This window comes from Symsagittifera roscoffensis, chromosome 3 (genome assembly GCF_963678635.1).
Source record: "Symsagittifera roscoffensis chromosome 3, txSymRosc1.1, whole genome shotgun sequence".
NCBI classification, from domain to species: domain Eukaryota; kingdom Metazoa; phylum Xenacoelomorpha; order Acoela; family Convolutidae; genus Symsagittifera; species Symsagittifera roscoffensis.
The window spans coordinates 34,624,397-34,644,377 of record NC_087064.1 but is presented as its reverse complement, the minus strand read 5'-3'; the positions used below and the strand labels follow the sequence as shown (position 1 = coordinate 34,644,377).

Here is a 19,981-nt window from a genome sequence, read left to right as displayed (position 1 = left end):
AGGAAATGCTTCTTCGGAAAAATTTATTCATTTTAGTTTCTGTTTAAGATAAGTATGACCAATAGAATCAAATGCTTTAGAGATCCAGTAGGGAACATGCTACAGTTTTGTTGAGGTCTATTGCTTTTCTGAATGCTTCAGTGCAATAAAGAATAGCGTCGATTAATGAATATGATGTTCTGAACCCAAATTGGGTATTACTTAGTAATTTTTGGGATATCAGATATTCGTTGATTTGTTTATATAACAATTTTATAAAAACTTTTGAGAGAAACTCAGTTATGGAGATAGGCCTATAATTTTCCGGTAGTTTTGGATCCTTTTTTTGTATATTGGTCTGACAATTGCTTTTTTGAGCTTGCATGGATATGTCTTGTTTTTCAAAAACTCATTGTATAGAAATGTCAGCTGTGTGTATATTTCATTGCAGCCATCCTTCAATGCCCCAGCTGGGATTTTGGATGAACCTGGTGCCTTTCGACAATTTAAACTATGTATTTTTTTTACATTCAGCTGATGTGATGAATCGGAATGAAAATTTATTATTTTTTTGAATGTTGCATGTAGAAGTCGGTGGACTATGCCTTATTTTTGAAATTTTTTCATAAAAGCATCCAAGAGTTGAGAACTTGCAATTTAGCGGGTTCGCAATCTGTAAATTATTGGTTATGAAGTCGCCGAACGTGTTTCTGAGTAATGGAATGAGGTTGGAAGATTTTTTTGAGGTTCTTGTATCGCTTATTATACTCCATTTTTTGTGTTCGTTTTTTTTTCGAGTTAAACAGTTGGGATATAAATTTATCATCTCCGTAGTTTACCTTTGGTTTGTCGTTGCGAATGAAAAATGTCTTCTGTGGGGCACATTCTTTAATGGTGACAGCAATGTTAGATGTGAAGATGTTGAACATTACTTCGGGATTATTACTGCTATAGAAACTTCTCCTATTTATAGCTGAGAGTTTTTGTTTGAATTTGTAATCGGAATAATTGGTTTTGTCATATATTTTACGTTTGATTGGTCTTACGTTGTTGTTCAGCTTAAGTTCTGTTATGAATGCTGTTGCTTGGTGGTCGGTCTTAATTGGTGGTGTGAATACTATTGAATTATTTGTTAGATCTTTTATGCTTAGGTCGATGATAAAATAGCCAATTAGTACTTTTGAGTGAGTAGGTGTTAATTTGTTGGTGACGTCCAGATTATATGGTATTAGGATTGTATCTGAAGAATGTTTGTCGTCTTCGTTGAGATAGTTGAGATTGTAAGCTCCTAGTAAAATTAGGTTTGAATTAAATGACTATGCATGGTCAATTGATTTGGCTAGATCTTCTAAGAAGTCTGTTTTGATGTTTCTCTTAGGATTGTAGGCTAGGTTTAATAGAGTGGTTCTATCATTTTTGTTGAGTCCGGCTTTAAATTTTATCCAGAAGATATCATACTTTTTGTGCATGTTGTTTAAGTCATGTCTTATTTTTGGGTTTAACTTTTTAGGAACCAGTAACTTGACCCCTCCACTCTTCAATTTTTTTTACTTGATTCATAAGTTCTATCATATCGGAGCAACTTATGTTTGTCCTTGTTTATGGCCCATAGTTTATCGTTATTTGTATCATTGAACCATGTCTCGGAAAATCCGAAAACTGTATTATCATTAAAAGTTTTCATGAGTTGTTTAAGATCTGAACGCATTCTAGCAAAACTTCTACAATTAAGGTGTAATTCTTTTAAGTTGTTGTAGTTTTCCAGTTTTTCCTTTATTCGACTGAATTTCATGAAGGGTCCTGGATTTGGGTGGATATCCCTTGATGTTAGGAGAATTTTATGAAGGGAACTTTCTTCTTTTTTTGTAAGTCTTGCTTGTGTTTTTTATATAATAATTCTAAGAGTGATAGCTTATGTTATTAAGTATAGTGCAATAAAATTTGTTCTCCATGTGGCAACCCATGGAAAAATATACTTTCCTTTCTTAATAATCAGTACCTTATAAGCTACAAATTGACTGCTTTCGCAGAAGCTGATGACAGATATGCTAGTTAAGACAAAAGTAGCAGCATATCTTTTTTTAGAAAAATTTTAGTAAAAATTACAAATAATTACAAAACACAGTCGTTTATCATGAAGATAGTCTTAACTAGCATTACTTAAAAATGAAAACCTTACGAGTAGTTATATGACTGCTGGTTACGCTTCAGACTATGGTTATAATTACTATCACAGCCCCATGAGTTGTTGTTGAATTTATTTTGACCAGTTGGTCGGCCATGACCAGTTTGTCGGCCATATGGGTGCATGCAATCGTTACTATAGGGTCGATTGGTAGACCTTTAAAAAATTTTATGTTGATAATTGGAAAGCGATTTTTGGTTGGAATTTGCTTTTCCAGTATAATCAGGGGCTGGTTTTACCCTCGGGAGTTTATTTGAGTGTTTGAACACGTATGAGCCGAGGTAACTGCGCAAAATTGGTATACCTAATTCATCGTTCAGGTGTATAGTGTCAAAATATAAACTCTGAAAGCTCTCCAAGCTTTTGATGTTTGAATTTAGCTTTAGCACCTCAAATTCCGTCATCGAACCATACATTTCATTCAGAAAACGACTATAATGATCAATTTTGTCATTAGCATCATCATTGGCGGTTTTGGCGGTATTTCGCAAATAAAAATCGAATCTCGGGAAAAAATTTGCAGTTATTAAAGCGATAAGTTCTTCATATTTGGCGCTAAATTCATCAACCGTTGAGTGAATTTTTTTAAGACGGAGTTTGTCCCATTTTGGATTATCACACACTCAAGTTTTTTTTTCACTATATTGGTCAAGGACTTTTATTTTCTCCTCAGTGCAGCTACCCCTGTATGCATGAACAAAGGCATGACAAAGGCGTTGAGAAGACCCGTATGTATCTGATGAGTACTGGATTCGTTGCGGTACCGTATGACAAAGGCGTGGGTTTTTGTGTAATGAGGAAGGACCCCTACGCATAGTTAGTTGCAATAAACAAAACAAAATTTTTTACAATTATTGATGATTACTTTTCACCTGAGAGCTTCAAGGTGGTTTATATTTAATTGTTATTACATAAACTTGAAGCTTTTCTATGAAACTTTACCATGAGTTGACACAGAGGGGTCTTCTTTAAATAATAATAAATAACAATTCTTGAAATTTGTCTTTGCTTTTCTGTATGTTAGTATGTCTTTAAACTGACTTTATCATCTGTTGCTTTGTTCCAGATTATGACGGACTTTTAAAGAAGGAATTTTCTATGTTTTGCCCATTGTATCTGTCGCCGAAGTCTGATTTTTTGTTCCTGGTATTAATATCTATTTAGTGGTTATCATACTCAATGTTATTATAGGCCGGCAATACTTGATGTTGTATTTTCCAAAAGTGACACAATATTTTATAGTCCAGAAACATTGTTACATTTGAGTGAATTTTTTTTAAGATGGAGTTTGTCCCATTTTGGATTATCACACACTCAAGTTTTTTTTTAACCATCTTGGTTAAGGACTTCTATTTTCTCCTCAGTGGAGCCACCCCTGTATGCATGAACAAAGGCATGACAAAGGTGTTGAGAAGGCCCGTAAGTATCTGATTCGTTGCGGTACCGTATGACAAAGGCGTGGGTTTTTGTGTAATGAGGAAGGACACCTACGAGAACAAGTTGTCGGATACATTAGATTCAATTCAATTCAGCAAGAGTAAAGGAACAAGTGATGCGATTGTTTTGAAGATAGAAAGAGACATCAATAAGGAGTTGTTGGCTAAGAGGAAAAAAGACGAAATAAATGAGAGTCTCTACACAAGGATGAGGTCTACTGGGGGGCAGCCCGCCAGGCTTTATGGGTTGGCGAAAGTGCATAAAGTTAATACCCCATTAAGACCGGTCCTCTCCTTGCCTGGTAGCTCTTATTATAACTTGAACAAGGTTCTTGCAAAGTTTTTCGAGAAAATTGAGGGCGCAAACATCGAAACCAACTCACTAGATGCGAGAGAAATCTTAGAGAGCACTAATCTTGAGCCCAATGAAAATTTGATATCTCTAGATGTGAAGAGTTTATATACAAATGTTCCACTGGAAGAAGCAATAGACATAGCTCTGGGAAAACTGTATGAGCAAGATGAACCACCATCAATGGCTAGGAAAACCATGAAGAGACTGTTGAACATGGCAGATAGTCAAGTCCATTTCGAGTGCAATGAAATATGGTACGTTCAGAAAGATGGTTTGGCAATGGGAGCATCTCTTGCTGTTATTTAACAAATCTTTGGCTGAAGTAGTACGAAACTGCACTATCGAGGGATATTCCCTAAATGTTTTTGCCCGAGAAAAATTTTAACGGAATATGTCCCGATTGCAATAAGAAAGTCACGTACAGGTCAAAAGGTGTAGAATGTGAATGCTGTTTGAACTGGTATCACGTAAAATGCGGTGATATATCAGATAATGAATATCGAAATATAAGTGAAACCGTCTGGTACTGTAGAAAATGCATCGTAATAGGAAACAAAAACAAGTCAGTGCAGCAAGCTTAGTTATTTCTGCGTTACGTTGAAGATATAACGAGAACAGTGGAGGGTGATCCTGAAAAAGTGCTACGGGCTGCAAACTTACTACATCCAAACTTACAGTTCACAAAAGAGACAACAAACACAAACGGAAAATTGGCTTTTTTGGATTTACAATTTAGTATTGACAAAAGCAGGTGGGTGGTATCAAAAACCAACAGATACAGGTGCCATACTAAATTTTAGAAGCTGCGCCCCCCTTCAGTATGAGAAAAGTGCGATTGATCGAACTGTTCACCTGGTTTTCCGCAGTACATCAACAAGGGAGGAATATGATAAAACTATAAAAAGCAACCGTGAGCAGTGGTTGGATAACCAATATCCGGAAAGTTGGTCGTCGCAAGTTGCATCCCATGCCCTTGAAAAGATCATCAGGGAAGGCAAAAACAAAAAGAACATGGCTGAGAAAAAGAAGCCCTGTGATTATAGCAATGATTCACCATCCATCTTGATGTACAACAGCTCTAATTGAATTGTCTTATTAAATAGATTTTTCTTAATAGTTTCATTCAGCAAAAATAATGAGAACAGATAAGATTATGCAAAAATTACCACATTACATTTTACAGTCAGACATTCTTATTACAATCACAGTCAGACATTAGCAAAAAAGTGCACGATATCACCAATGCGCTGATAATTTTCACGACGAGGAAAATGAAAACTTCTATGCCCTTTCTAAAATCCTCTTTTTCCAGTGAACTGAAATCAAAAGTGGTGTACAGACTTGAATGTTGTGGGTGCAAATCCATCTATGTTGGCCAGACGGTCCGACATCTCACCACAAGGATTGAGGAACACCGAAAAGAGGATACCCCAGTTGGGCAGCATATAAGGCAGTGTGGTAGTGAGAGTGGTAAGTCTGAGTTTAAATGGAAAATAGTCGACCAGGCGTCCAGCAGCATCAAGTTACTTACACTAGAGGCGCTGCACATTAGGAAAGAGAGACCGGCAAATAACACGCGCGACGAGTTTAGACGTAGGGAGCTGACACTAAGGCTATAGTTCCAGAATCGAAAAATTCTGGCTAAAACAAAAATTTTTTGAAATAACTTACATGTTAGCATAAAATTTAGCGACAAAACGAAATGGTAAAAACAAAAAAGGTGAAAACTTTTAGAGAGTTGTGACAAAAATATTAAAATTGTTACATAATAGTTGTTACATAATTTCAGTAAAAATTGTAAAGTTTTGACTGGTTGCATTTTTAAATTTTCGGAATAATGATGTGTATGGCACTTTTTATGATCTTTGATCATTTTGTACAAATTGTTTAGAATTTTTAAAACCTGAAGATGCACAAAAATATACAAAAAAAACGTTTGTTTGATTTTACAATTTCAACGCATTCTCAAAATTTCCAGTTTTAACCCTAGCAATTATACTTGATCCCAAAATTATGTTTACACAATCCTCTGGTATAGGAAAAGGCGAAAAAATTCTCACAGTTTTCTGATACTTTTTTTTGCTTTCGTCGATGTTGACTGTAGTTTGCCATCCTTGTCTGCTTCCGATGTTTTCTCAATAAACTCCATTATTTTACGATAATCTTTCTTTTGGTCGTGCAAATCGGAGCATATCTTGTATAAGGCTGATTTTTGAAGTCCATTAACTTCTTCTTGGCTAAGTTTTTTGCTTCACATGATTAAATTGGATGCAAATGACTGGTAACTGGAAGGACAGTATTGGATAATGACTTCAGATCCTGAATTTCTGCCAAATAATTCAAGTTTAGTGCTGAGATAACTTTCGTTTTCTGCAAATTAATTTCCTTTTTCTGCTGAATAACTTTCTTCTGCAAATATAAATTTCATTTTTCGTTTCCCCAATTTATTTTGTTCGCTCTTCTGATTCGATCAAGAAATGACTTACTGTTTCTCTGCTGATAAATATGTACTGCTATAAAAATAACTTTTTTCTTCAAAATAATTTTATTTTTCTGCTGAATAATTTTTCTGTAAAACAGTTTTCTTTTTCTGTTGAATAGCTATATTTTTCATTTTTTTCTTAATTGTTTTTCCGTAACTGTTTTTTTTCTTTTGCCAAGTTCGGTTTTTTTAATACAGATTTTCGAATAAAGCATGTATGGAATTTTACAAATTTAGGGTTTGATAATTGAATGTACGGAAGTTTTGTTTTATATCGAATAAATTTTCTTGTTCAGACCAATCTTTATCTAAACAACTGTATTTTTGTTTTTAGAGAATTTTCATTTAATGTTTGAAGGTCAGAAAGATCGAAGGCGAAAATAATGGAAAAAAAAGAGCAAAAAAAAGCCGACTGATTTCTAGACTGATTCTTGCGCTGTGTTGAAAGCCGACTGATTTCTAGATTTTTTATTTTTCTTTTTTGTAGGTAATCAGATGATCAAAAGTATCATAGTAACCGAGGTTGCATTCAGGAGTCCCTTCATCACGTATTCCAGTCAAAATCCTTGGAATTTTCTAGATATGGAAGTGATAATGATAAAAGAAGATGACAAGGGTTCAAGTCCCCCTCAATTAAAGTCGATAGACTGACTCTTGCGCTGTGGAAAGAAAGATGGGGTTATCAATTTGTTTACTTATTGGGGGCTAAAATGTAATGTGGTAATTTTTGTATAATCTTATCTGTTCTCATTATTTTTGCTTAATGAAACTATTAGTAGTAGTAGTAGTAGTAGTAGTAGTAAAAGACTTTAATTCCATTGGTGGATACAGGGTTAATATAAATATTGAATGAACTTACGATCGACAATTTTTACAATAACATTTGACAAAGAATGTGCATGATCTGTTTATATCAAACAAAGTTGAAGTTTTAAGCAGTAAAAATTTATTCAGTTTTGATTTGAACATTCCCAGGGGCATGTCGAAAGATATAATTTTCAGACGCAGAAGTTCATTGGCAGCACGGGGAGCTCGTACAAAGAAGTTATCGTCAGTTTTCAATTTCCTCGTGTTCGGTATGACGAATAGGCCACTCGTAGCGGAACGCGTAGGAAGCGAGCTGGTTGCACTTTTGCAGTCAACATCAATAACATTGTTATGGAGCTTCCAAAGTAGAAGAATTTCAACTCTAATCAATACATAGCTAATTGGAAGCATATTCAGATTTAGTAGCCCTGAAACATACGAAGAACATTTCTTGATCCATCTTAGAACTTTGTACTGGAACAGTTCAAGCTGATGTAATAGTGTCAAAGAAGGGCACCATGCAGGAGCACCGTAAAGTAAGATTGACAGAATGAGAGTATTGTAAAGTAACTTTTTTCGACTGCAGGATACCGAGAAAGGAATATTTCGTTTCAGAAAATAAAACAATCTGGAACATTTTATCAACTTAGTATTCAGATGGGATTTCCAGGAAAGATTGTTGGAGACTATGATACCAAGATCTTTAATTTCATCAACAAATGGTAAGATGTCTGATCCGAGCAAGAATTGGATAGAATCATCATAACCACCAAAGTTCAGAACTTTACATTTGGCAGAATGAAACTGTAAGTGATTGTTAGTTGACCAATTAAAAAGAGAATCGATATCTTTTTGAACTAATGATGGAGCAGATGAGCTTTTAATCTTCAGGTCGTCTGCAAATAGATAAAATTCACTATTTAACACATCATCGGTCATATCATTTATAAATAAAATAAACAGAAGTGGGCCGAGAACACTCCAGGTCGTCTGCAAATGGGGTTATCAATTTGTTTACTTATTGGGGGCTAAAATGTAATGTGGTAATTTTTGTATAATCTTATCTGTTCTCATTATTTTTGCTTAATGAAACTATTAGTAGTAGTATTATTAAGAAAATTAAGAAAAATCTTATTATTATTTTCTAATTATTAAGAAAAATCTATTTAATAAGACAATTCAATAAGTGCTGTTGTAGAGGAGGGACGGTTGAAGTAAATACTTTTAATGACAATGCATTAAATGCTGACTTGAACTAATTCCTGCAATATTGTTTGTTGATGTATTTACATAATGTGGTATGGGCCCTATCTAGCTGGTGCACGACCGTACCTAAACGGAAGCCCCCTTGTTAGAATTTACTTTTTGCTGAAAACTTAATGCTGAAGAGTTTAAATGAGTCAATTTTTTTTCAGTCAGAATTGATTTAAAAAAATTGGGTAAATTGACTTAATTCAAATATGCCTGACAAACGGAAGCATACAGGCTCAAAGAAGGCAAAAAAGTCCAAAAAGCGGAGATATGAGTCGGATTCCGACTCAGATTTTGTAGCAGCTGCAACAAAAGAGGATCCGGATGCTGACGCCTTCATTTATGAAGATGATGTGTCGAAAGCATTGTTGCCAAAGTGCGCTAGCAAAGGGACTAAAGATGCAGGAGAAGAGGATGAGTATGGAGCAAAGGACTATCGGAAACTTTTGTCGTTAAAACCAGACCACAAGTATAGATCCTTGTACATTGCTCCAAATGGACACATTTTTCTTGAATCATTCAGCCCTGTCTTCAGACATGCACAAGATTTTTTAATCGCCATCGCAGAGCCACTTAGTAGACCGAAGCTAATTCACGAATACAAACTAACGGCTTATTCGCTTTATGCGGCGGTTTCTGTTGGTCTTAAAACCGAAGATATTATAGAGTATTTACGTCGTTTATGTAAAACCTCGCTGCCTGAAGAAATAATTGAGTTCATCAAAGCATGTACTTTAAGCTATGGCAAAGTCAAACTGGTCTTAAAATACAATAAATATTATATTGAGAGTACTCACTCTGAAGTGATACAAAAACTACTAAAAGATTCGGTCATAGCGGGAACTAGAATTGAGTCTGAAGAGACCGACAATATTTCCGTGCCAGAGAAGTTACAACCCACCAATACCATATCAAAATTTAATTCGAAGGTAGATGATTTTCAAAACATGGAAACAGGTAGCAATGAAGTGCCAGAAGATATTTCAAATTTCTATGAAAAAATGGACCAAGAAGACGACGAAGCCAATGTTGTTTCATTCGAAATAGATCCAAAGCATCTCGAAGTTTTGCAGAAACGTTGCATTGAACTCGATTGCCCCTTACTCGCGGAGTACGATTTCAAAAATGATACGCGAAATCCAGATGTTTTAATGGATTTGAAAAGCAATACAACTTTGAGGCCTTACCAAGAAAAAAGCCTGCGTAAAATGTTTGGAAACGGTCGTGCTCGGTCGGGAATCATCGTCCTGCCCTGTGGTGCAGGAAAGACACTTGTGGGAGTTACAGCGGCATGTACTGTAAGAAAACGCTGTTTGGTTTTGTGTACAAGTAGTGTCAGTGTAGATCAATGGAAACAGCAGTTCAAACTGTGGTCTACTGCTGACGATGCTTCCGTTTGTAGGTAATAATGCAAATCAAGTTTCGCTTGAAATCCGTTTCCTATCATGAAAATTGAAATTGAGCTTTTAGTAGATAATTTTAAAAGCTCAAAAACCAATGTAATTAAACAGCAGGCTCAATTGGGTATATACTTCGGTTACCCTTAAACCATGTTTTTGTTTACAAATCGATATCTGGTTAGGTGTCAATGAACAAACTGGATAAAGAAAATAATTTGAGTTTTTTGAGGTCGTCTATTTTATTTCTGGAAAAAGTTTAGGGTTATCCCTATGGAATTTGAATTTTCTCGGCGATTTGACTAAGTTCAATCATTTCATTTCCTAAAATGAAAGCAAATTACCTTCCCTATTGAGGTCATATTTTTTTCAGGAAAAATTAATTACTCAAATTTACGTGAATGAGTTACGCTTTCGAATGTGCATTTTAGTTTTTAGATTTTCCAGCGTAAAAAATTTGCCTAGTAACCCAGTTCTCTCTAAAAGTTTTTTTTTGAAAAATTTGTCTATCATGAAATATTCTTCAAATTCAAATTGAGAAATTTTTTTGAGGAGTCAATTGTTTTTTTTTTCCGTCTCAGTGAGTTTACTGACTCTGTTTGAATTTTATGCTAGCTATGTTTGTTTTGTTCCAGATTTACTTCCGACTCGAAGGACAAGCCTCAAGGAGCGTCTGTGTGTGTTAGTACTTATACTATGATAGCCTATCAGGGTAGGAGATCGTGGGAGGCGGAGCAGATGATGAAACACCTGCAGTCGATGGAATGGGGGCTGCTGCTCTTAGATGAGGTGCATACCATACCCGCCAAGCAGTTCAGAAGGGTCCTATCAGTTATACAGGTTAGATAGATAGTTTTTAAAAATAAGTTTATGAAGCCTACAATTGTAATAGTTTCCTTTATTTAAACGGCGACATCTAGCGAGCGTTGTGTTGTATTACGAATCTTCTTTTTTTCTAATCCGACTCGCTAATAAAAGAGCTCCTTTTGATGGCGTTCTTGTTGCATAGCATTGGCACTTAAATACCATGTGTTTATCCGCCTTATTGGTGGCTTGTGTTTTTATTAATGCGAGGACGGGAGACTCAGAATTTCCAGGTTGGGGCTTGATTCCTGCAGATTCCGAAAGTTTTATATTTCAAGGCATATTATGCCTTTTGGTATAAGTGTGATAAAAAAGAATGAAACAAAGACACGCATAATTTGATTGGACTAAAATACGAAACAAGGGCTAGAGCCCTATTTGACCCGTTTTTCTCTGTAGCTCGGTTCAAACTTGACCTCTAAAGAACAAATACCAGTGTTTTGACAAAAAACGTGCTCTGAGTTTTAAGCTTTAAATTGTTGATAGTATGATCGATGGAAAAAACCCAAATTTATCCGTTTATAGAGTTATTTACAGAAGAAATACTATAATGAAAGTGTCTGATGTCAATTATTTTTACGGTTTTGGAGATTGGAGTGACCATATTTTTCGCAAGGGACAAGTGCTTATATCCAGTTGTCAGAGTCGCGAGTACCGAAAGTGCTCATACCCAATTGAGCGAGTGTCGAATACCGAAAGTGCTTTTACCCAGTTGTCGAGTAGCGAAATTGTCCGAATTACGAAAGCGCTTATGCCCAGTTGGACTAGGGACCAATTGTCAGAATGAGGCCACTCAAGTGGTCGAATGAAGATAACCGGAAGCGCTTCTACCCAGTTGGACTAGTGCTTATACCCAGTTGGACTAGTGCTTATACCCCGTTGGTCGAATGTCGAGTGCGTATACCCAATTGGCCGAGTGCCCATTGATTCAGTTGGCCGAAAGTCGTCACAGTGCGCAGTTGGCGAAAGTTGTCAGAGTGCAGTGGGCCGAATAACAGAAGTTTGATGTGAGTCAGATCTACTCCAAAACCAGATATTTGTACTATTGCGCTTCAGACAGCACATTTTCTCTGCGGCGATAATTCAGCTGTAAACGGTATGAGGGAGATTTATTCGGCAGCCCTCATGGATAGCAGCTCTGTGAACTTAGAGCAACAACAACAAAATAGACATCAATTCCTTTTTATAAAAGGTTACAAATACAACTATAACAGAGGATGTTTACAAATAAGTAGTTTCAAATCACATAAATCAAGCAAGAGCTAGAAACCAAGTACAGGATCTTGAAAAACAGAATTTGGAAACTGCCCTGTTGACAAAGAAGTTAGTGATAGTTTTTTGAAATGTTTGGGTTTGGCAACAAATGTCAATTTTTTGCTTGATAAGAAGGTTCGACATTCGGACAACACGAATAAAGAATGAACTATCCGTGCGTTTCTTTGAGGTTTTTGTAATCGAGAAAATAGGAGTTGATGCACTTCTTAGACCGGAATTCTCATTTTCGTACTTCACATAGTCGAACGGATCCATATCCATTTCTCCGTTTAGCAGTTTGTTGAAGAAAAGAAGATCTTAGAGTTGATGACGATAGCATATAGATAAAACATGATGATAAACTAAAATGGAAGAAGAGGATGTTGCCAAACTCCAGCAAGCCCATTTCAGACATTTCCATTGTAGGCGTTCAAGTTTGCGGAACTTCGTAACGTCAGCGTCCCAAACCTCTGACCCATAGAATAAAATGGATAGAATACATGAGTTGTATAGATTTAGTTTAGTTTTACTAGGAGCAGAGTATGGGATGTTCAGTTTAATTTGATGGTACACTTGCTTCGCTTTTCCGTTTTTTATAATGATGTGTGTGCGCTATGATACATTGCTAGATATGTGTACTCCCAGATACTTTACACACAGTGCAGCTTCTATTCCTACGTCTTCAAGGAAAAGACTAACTTCGTTTTCCATTCGCTGAGAGAGAAAAAAAAGTTTGCATTTATTTTCATTCAAGGACATGAGATTTGATTTAGTCCACTCAATAAAGTTGTTTATGTCAACTTGCAGGAGATTTGGATCACTGTTCAATAGCTTACTATCATCGGCGAAAATGAAGCAACTTGAATATAAACAGGTACCAGGCAAATCGTTGATGAAAATAACAAATAGTAATGGACCAAGCACACTTCCCTGTGGGATTCCACTGGTAACGATGATAGCACTGGACCAGACCCCATTAACTTCAACTTTCTGATATCTTCCCTGTAGGTAGCTTTTGAACAAAGAAACATAGTCTTCATCGAAGCCGAAATTGCGCAGTTTGTTTATTAATAAGTGATGGGGCACTTATCAAACTCTTTCTGAAAATCAAAATAAACCGCAATGTGGTTGTTGCCGTTGTCCAAATCCATATATATTTTGTCTAAATAGGCAATTAGTTGGGCGATAGTTGAACGTCGAGTCCTGAAACCATGCTAACAATCTATAATTTTTGTTTGACAAAGGGATACATATGATTAAAAAGAATACGTTCGAATATTAATGACAGTCGAGGTAGAATACTGATGGGTCGGTAGTTTTTGACAGATGTGCGGCTTCCTTCCTTTTTGAATAGAGGAGTCACAATTGCACATTTCCAATTGCTGCAATTGTACTTAGCAGCTGCAAGATTGCTACGTACTCACCGTTCTTGGGTCCGGCTGGTATGCTTCGGTGCACTGGCCGCTTATGACGTTTAGTTGACAAACTCCCATTTTGCTTGATGTCCGGCATACATTAGTTCAGTTGTTAGCTCGGAACCTCCTCCTTGAAAATTTTAATCACGATTTGGACTACATCTGCTCCTTGATTAATTAAAGAACGCTTTACCTGGTTTGCATCGACTGCTGACTTCTACTAAAAACAATTGCGTTCCATGTCGAAAGCGGAAAGCACATGCGGTCAAAACGATTATGACCGATAAAGCTGTCGAACTTCTTGTGCATAAGCAAACACGTTTTCCTCCACAGACGTGGATTTTTTTGGACCATATTACATTTCCATTCGAAGGTATAGCTTGGAAGCTTAACACTACGAAGTTCATCACACCATGGCGTCTCTTAGAAACGCTTCCTTTGTAGTCTTAAACGTGAACTCCATGATATACTAGGCAGTAAGCGGGTAACAGAAGTGTTAAGATCAACACTCTGCTTAGTTGGGTAGGCTTTGACGTGAGATCGATAATTCCGGTAAGTACCAATTCAAGTGATTTAAGAGCGTTAACCCTCAATCATTTTTTGCTTGGACAGATTGCCGCAAGCCTTCCTTTGCTCGCTAAAGAAATACTTCGATCATAAGAAAACGTACGTACGAGCGTAGCCGTATGCTGACCCTACCTGGCCCCTTTGTCTACGATAATGTGTTCCTTTACTTGAAAAGTATGCAAAGTTTAACCCTCATTCTGACGTTAATCTCAAAACGGGGGACCTTGTATGGGTTATTGAACCCAACAGTCCGCGAGGTTATTACCCTCTCGCGTGCATCGTTAGACTTTATTGCGGAAAAGACGGATGTGCCCTTTCCGCTCTCATTAGGACAGCTATGAGCGAGCTCACCCGACCGAACGTTAAACTCGCTCCGGTTCTTCCGTCTTTGGCGGCGGATTATGTTGAATTAATTAGCATGAAATTATGAAGCTTGAAATAAAGACAAGCAAAAAATCCTTCGACTAAAATACGAAACTATACAAGTTTCATAGCCTAGCGTATATGGCAAAGACCCAACCGCTGGTCACCCAGGTTCGAATCCCCCATACTTTGACCTCTATACATAAAAACCCGAGGGGCTATAGTCCCATTCGGTAGTTTTTTTTTCTCTAACTCGGTTCGGACCTGGTTAAGTCTGACCTCCATGAAACAGCAATTTTTTTGAAGGACAAATACCTGTGTTTTGAGAACTTGCACTGAGTTTTAAGCTATACAGTTTTAATGTTATGAACGATGGGAAAAACCCAAGTTTATCGATTTGAAGATTTTTATCGAAGAAGGTATATTGCAAGTGTTTGAAATCAACTATTCCTGCGGTTCTTTGAGAGTGGAGTGGCCATAGAAACCAAATGTGATAGAGGGGTACCATATCGGACTAGACGTAAGCTTAAACAGCAGTTAAGTAAACGAATAGAAGCCGATTCGTCCTTTTCAAAGCTTTATCTAAAACGTAATAACATGCCTCATTTGCGTTAACTTATTTGATGCTTTTATTGACATCATCTAAGCAAAAATTTGAACACAGTTGATGCACTGTTTTTAGTTTTGGTACCCTCATAGTTTTGAGGTACCCATGTATCACACGTTTACCTGCCTTTTCTTTCCTTAGTTAACTTTTTTGGCTTTTAGTGCTACCTTTGGACGTTTTCTCTTATTCGTCTGCGAAGTGCAGCTTCGCATACAAAAACTTTTTGTATCGAGCAATCAACAAAATGTAAATTGCGCATCAGTTTTACTCGAAATTGAATCGATTTTAGAATAGAAGTGGCATCAGTGCAGGTTTGTTTCCATACCTGGAGTTTGGTCAAAATGATCAGGTGATTGATGTTTAAAGGCGCACTGTAAGTTGGGTCTTACTGCGACACTGGTGCGGGAAGACGACAAAATTGCAGATCTTAATTTCCTGATTGGACCGAAACTGTACGAGGCTAACTGGATGGAGCTGCAGAACAACGGATATATCGCACGTGTCCAGTGTGCTGAAGTATGGTGTCCGATGGCTCCTTCCTTTTATAGAGAATATCTTACTACTCCGACTGCCAAAAAACTTCTTTTCTTTGTTATGAACCCCAATAAGTTCCGTTCGTGTCAGTATCTCATCAACTACCACGAGAGGAGAGACGACAAAATAATTGTGTTTTCTGACAACGTGTTTGCTTTGAAAGCATACGCAACAAAGCTAAAGAAGCCCTACATTTATGGTCCTACATCACATCAGGAAAGAGTTTAGATCCTTCAGAATTTCCAGTTCAACCCGCAAGTCAAGACTGTATTCATATCAAAAGTAGGAGACACTTCTTTTGATTTACCAGAAGCAAATGTTTTGATCCAGATATCAGCTCACGGTGGTTCGAGGCGTCAAGAAGCACAGCGTCTGGGTCGAATTTTGAGAGCCAAGAAGGGATCAGTGACTGAAGAGTTCAACGCTTTTTTCTACTCGTTGGTGTCCAAAGATACCATGGAGATGCAATACTCTCAGAAAAGGCAGCGATTCCTCATCAACCAGGGATATGCATACAAGGTGATAGCGGAGCTGCCAGATATGGAGAAGGAGAATCTGTTCTACACTACTAGGGAGGAACAACATCAATTGCTGCAACAGGTCAGGAAAATTGCGAATATCAGAGAAATTGATGTTCATTCCTGCTATTTGCTGCCCTCTCACAAAATATGGTCCCCTAAATTTTTACAATAGTTGTTAACCAGTACAGTAGAGATTTTTAGCACTCTGGGTATAATCATTTTTTCATATGCTGCTAAAACATCTTTTTTGTGGCATGAATTTTAGTGAAACTATTTGGAGGTAAGCTCTAAACAGTGCTTGAAACGTTTAGCCTCAAACTTTGCTTTCATTTTGAATTGCGTATAGTATGTGTTGGTAGTACTATTTGTAAAGAAAAACTTTAATCCTCTACCGCCCGCAGGTGATCGCTGCTTCCGATTTGGACGCAGAAGAGGAACAAGTGGTCGACCCCGGAGGACAAAGTGGTGGGACTTCAGCCAAAGGAGGCTCTTCCTCACACACGAAGACTATCAAGTCCTCAATGGCCAGTTTGTCAGGAGCGGATGACATGTACTACACGGAGTTTAAGAAGCCTAACACTAAAGTACATCCGCTGTTTAAGAGATTCAGATGAGTCTAAACAGACAATTTAAAGAGCTCATATATGACAGTTATGATATCTGAGTAATCCAAAGGATCCACGACTCCTTGATAAATGAAAGAAAAGAGCCTTCTGTGGAAAAGTTGCATCTTAAAAATGCAGGAGTCAATGCAAGAGAAAACATATTGACTTGATGCTGTATTGATTTTCATCAAATTAATTGATGAGTTTGATGCTGTTCAAATTGATTTGAATTATTTGATTATGAAAAATTAAGCTTAGAAATTGAATTTTTAAATATTTATGTTAATCCAACTGAGAGCTGTCAGATGGTACATGGCTAAGCCTATGATTAACAGAAAAGAGAGGCTACTGAGAACTTGAATTAATCAAAAATATCACCAAATGTGAATGATGATATGCAAAGTTGAGTGCGAGATAGCATCGAACTAGTCTCGCGGGAGTGTGGCTAAGAGAGAATCAGTAGTTGGGTTAGTTAAAATTGTGTTACTACCTGTCACAATGAGTCCATGCGTGCATCGTTAGACTTTATTGCGGAAAAGACGGATGTGCCCTTTCCGCTCTCATTAGGACAGCTATGAGCGAGCTCACCCGACCGAACGTTAAACTCGCTCCGGTTCTTCCGTCTTTGGCGGCGGATTATGTTGAATTAAGTAGCATGAAATTATGAAGCTTGAAATAAAGACAAGCAAAAAATCCTTCGACTAAAATACGAAACTATACAAGTTTCATAGCCTAGCGTATATGGCAAAGACCCAACCGCTGGTCACCCAGGTTCGAATCCCCCATACTTTGACCTCTATACATAAAAACCCGAGGGGCTATAGTCCCATTCGGTAGTTTTTTTTTCTCTAACTCGGTTCGGACCTGGTTAAGTCTGACCTCCATGAAACAGCAATTTTTTTGAAGGACAAATACCTGTGTTTTGAGAACTTGCACTGAGTTTTAAGCTATACAGTTTTAATGTTATGAACGATGGGAAAAACCCAAGTTTATCGATTTGAAGATTTTTATCGAAGAAGGTATATTGCAAGTGTTTGAAATCAACTATTCCTGCGGTTCTTTGAGAGTGGAGTGGCCATAGAAACCAAATGTGATAGAGGGGTACCATATCGGACTAGACGTAAGCTTAAACAGCAGTTAAGTAAACGAATAGAAGCCGATTCGTCCTTTTCAAAGCTTTATCTAAAACGTAATAACATGCCTCATTTGCGTTAACTTATTTGATGCTTTTATTGACATCATCTAAGCAAAAATTTGAACACAGTTGATGCACTGTTTTTAGTTTTGGTACCCTCATAGTTTTGAGGTACCCATGTATCACACGTTTACCTGCCTTTTCTTTCCTTAGTTAACTTTTTTGGCTTTTAGTGCTACCTTTGGACGTTTTCTCTTATTCGTCTGCGAAGTGCAGCTTCGCATACAAAAACTTTTTGTATCGAGCAATCAACAAAATGTAAATTGCGCATCAGTTTTACTCGAAATTGAATCGATTTTAGAATAGAAGTGGCATCAGTGCAGGTTTGTTTCCATACCTGGAGTTTGGTCAAAATGATCAGGTGATTGATGTTTAAAGGCGCACTGTAAGTTGGGTCTTACTGCGACACTGGTGCGGGAAGACGACAAAATTGCAGATCTTAACTTCCTGATTGGACCGAAACTGTACGAGGCTAACTGGATGGAGCTGCAGAACAACGGATATATCGCACGTGTCCAGTGTGCTGAAGTATGGTGTCCGATGGCTCCTTCCTTTTATAGAGAATATCTTACTACTCCGACTGCCAAAAAACTTCTTTTCTTTGTTATGAACCCCAATAAGTTCCGTTCGTGTCAGTATCTCATCAACTACCACGAGAGGAGAGACGACAAAATAATTGTGTTTTCTGACAACGTGTTTGCTTTGAAAGCATACGCAACAAAGCTAAAGAAGCCCTACATTTATGGTCCTACATCACATCAGGAAAGAGTTCAGATCCTTCAGAATTTCCAGTTCAACCCGCAAGTCAAGACTGTATTCATATCAAAAGTAGGAGACACTTCTTTTGATTTACCAGAAGCAAATGTTTTGATCCAGATATCAGCTCACGGTGGTTCGAGGCGTCAAGAAGCACAGCGTCTGGGTCGAATTTTGAGAGCCAAGAAGGGATCAGTGACTGAAGAGTTCAACGCTTTTTTCTACTCGTTGGTGTCCAAAGATACCATGGAGATGCAATACTCTCAGAAAAGGCAGCGATTCCTCATCAACCAGGGATATGCATACAAGGTGATAGCGGAGCTGCCAGATATGGAGAAGGAGAATCTGTTCTACACTACTAGGGAGGAACAACATCAATTGCTGCAACAGGTCAGGAAAATTGCGAATATCAGAGAAATTGATGTTCATTCCTGCTATTTGCTGCCCTCTCACAAAATATGGTCCCCTAAATTTTTACAATAGTTGTTAACCAGTACAGTAGAGATTTTTAGCACTCTGGGTATAATCATTTTTTCATATGCTGCTAAAACATCTTTTTTGTGGCATGAATTTTAGTGAAACTATTTGGAGGTAAGCTCTAAACAGTGCTTGAAACGTTTAGCCTCAAACTTTGCTTTCATTTTGAAATGCGTATAGTATGTGTTGGTAGTACTATTTGTAAAGAAAAACTTTAATCCTCTACCGCCCGCAGGTGATCGCTGCTTCCGATTTGGACGCAGAAGAGGAACAAGTGGTCGACCCCGGAGGACAAAGTGGTGGGACTTCAGCCAAAGGAGGCTCTTCCTCACACACGAAGACTATCAAGTCCTCAATGGCCAGTTTGTCAGGAGCGGATGACATGTACTACACGGAGTTTAAGAAGCCTAACACTAAAGTACATCCGCTGTTTAAGAGATTCAGATGAGTCTAAACAGACAATTTAAAGAGCTCATATATGACAGTTATGATATCTGAGTAATCCAAAGGATCCACGACTCCTTGATAAATGAAAGAAAAGAGCCTTCTGTGGAAAAGTTGCATCTTAAAAATGCAGGAGTCAATGCAAGAGAAAACATATTGACTTGATGCTGTATTGATTTTCATCAAATTAATTGATGAGTTTGATGCTGTTCAAATTGATTTGAATTATTTGATTATGAAAAATTAAGCTTAGAAATTGAATTTTTAAATATTTATGTTAATCCAACTGAGAGCTGTCAGATGGTACATGGCTAAGCCTATGATTAACAGAAAAGAGAGGCTACTGAGAACTTGAATTAATCAAAAATATCACCAAATGTGAATGATGATATGCAAAGTTGAGTGCGAGATAGCATCGAACTAGTCTCGCGGGAGTGTGGCTAAGAGAGAATCAGTAGTTGGGTTAGTTAAAATTGTGTTACTACCT

At 37.3% G+C, this 19,981-nt stretch overlaps 5 protein-coding genes across 5 annotated transcripts in view; 4 read left to right on the top strand and 1 right to left on the bottom strand.

Moving 5' to 3' along the window:
• LOC134842668 (coiled-coil domain-containing protein 169-like) overlaps positions 1-8,418 on the bottom strand; it is a 335,974-nt gene extending 327,556 nt beyond the window's left edge. Inside the window, exon 1 of the mRNA XM_063859115.1 lies at positions 8,409-8,418. The gene's annotated coding sequence lies outside the window, so the exon portion shown is untranslated. The remainder of the gene's footprint in view (positions 1-8,408) is intronic.
• LOC134842670 (vesicle transport through interaction with t-SNAREs homolog 1B-like) overlaps positions 1-19,981 on the top strand; it is a 543,554-nt gene that overhangs the window by 105,770 nt on the left and 417,803 nt on the right. The window lies entirely within an intron of this gene.
• Positions 1-19,981, top strand: part of LOC134842672 (mitochondrial import inner membrane translocase subunit Tim10 B-like) — a 532,474-nt gene that overhangs the window by 105,766 nt on the left and 406,727 nt on the right. The window lies entirely within an intron of this gene.
• LOC134841684 (uncharacterized) lies at positions 3,638-4,261 on the top strand. The gene has a single exon (XM_063857720.1). It carries the CDS (start codon positions 3,638-3,640, stop codon positions 4,259-4,261), a length of 624 nt encoding a protein of 207 aa, XP_063713790.1.
• On the top strand, positions 8,664-19,741 carry LOC134841609 (general transcription and DNA repair factor IIH helicase subunit XPB-like). The gene is made up of 4 exons (XM_063857636.1): positions 8,664-9,897; positions 10,528-10,732; positions 18,196-18,963; positions 19,286-19,741. The coding sequence occupies exons 1-4, from the start codon at positions 8,705-8,707 to the stop codon at positions 19,496-19,498; spliced, it is 2,379 nt and encodes a 792-aa protein (XP_063713706.1). The 5' UTR covers positions 8,664-8,704; the 3' UTR covers positions 19,499-19,741.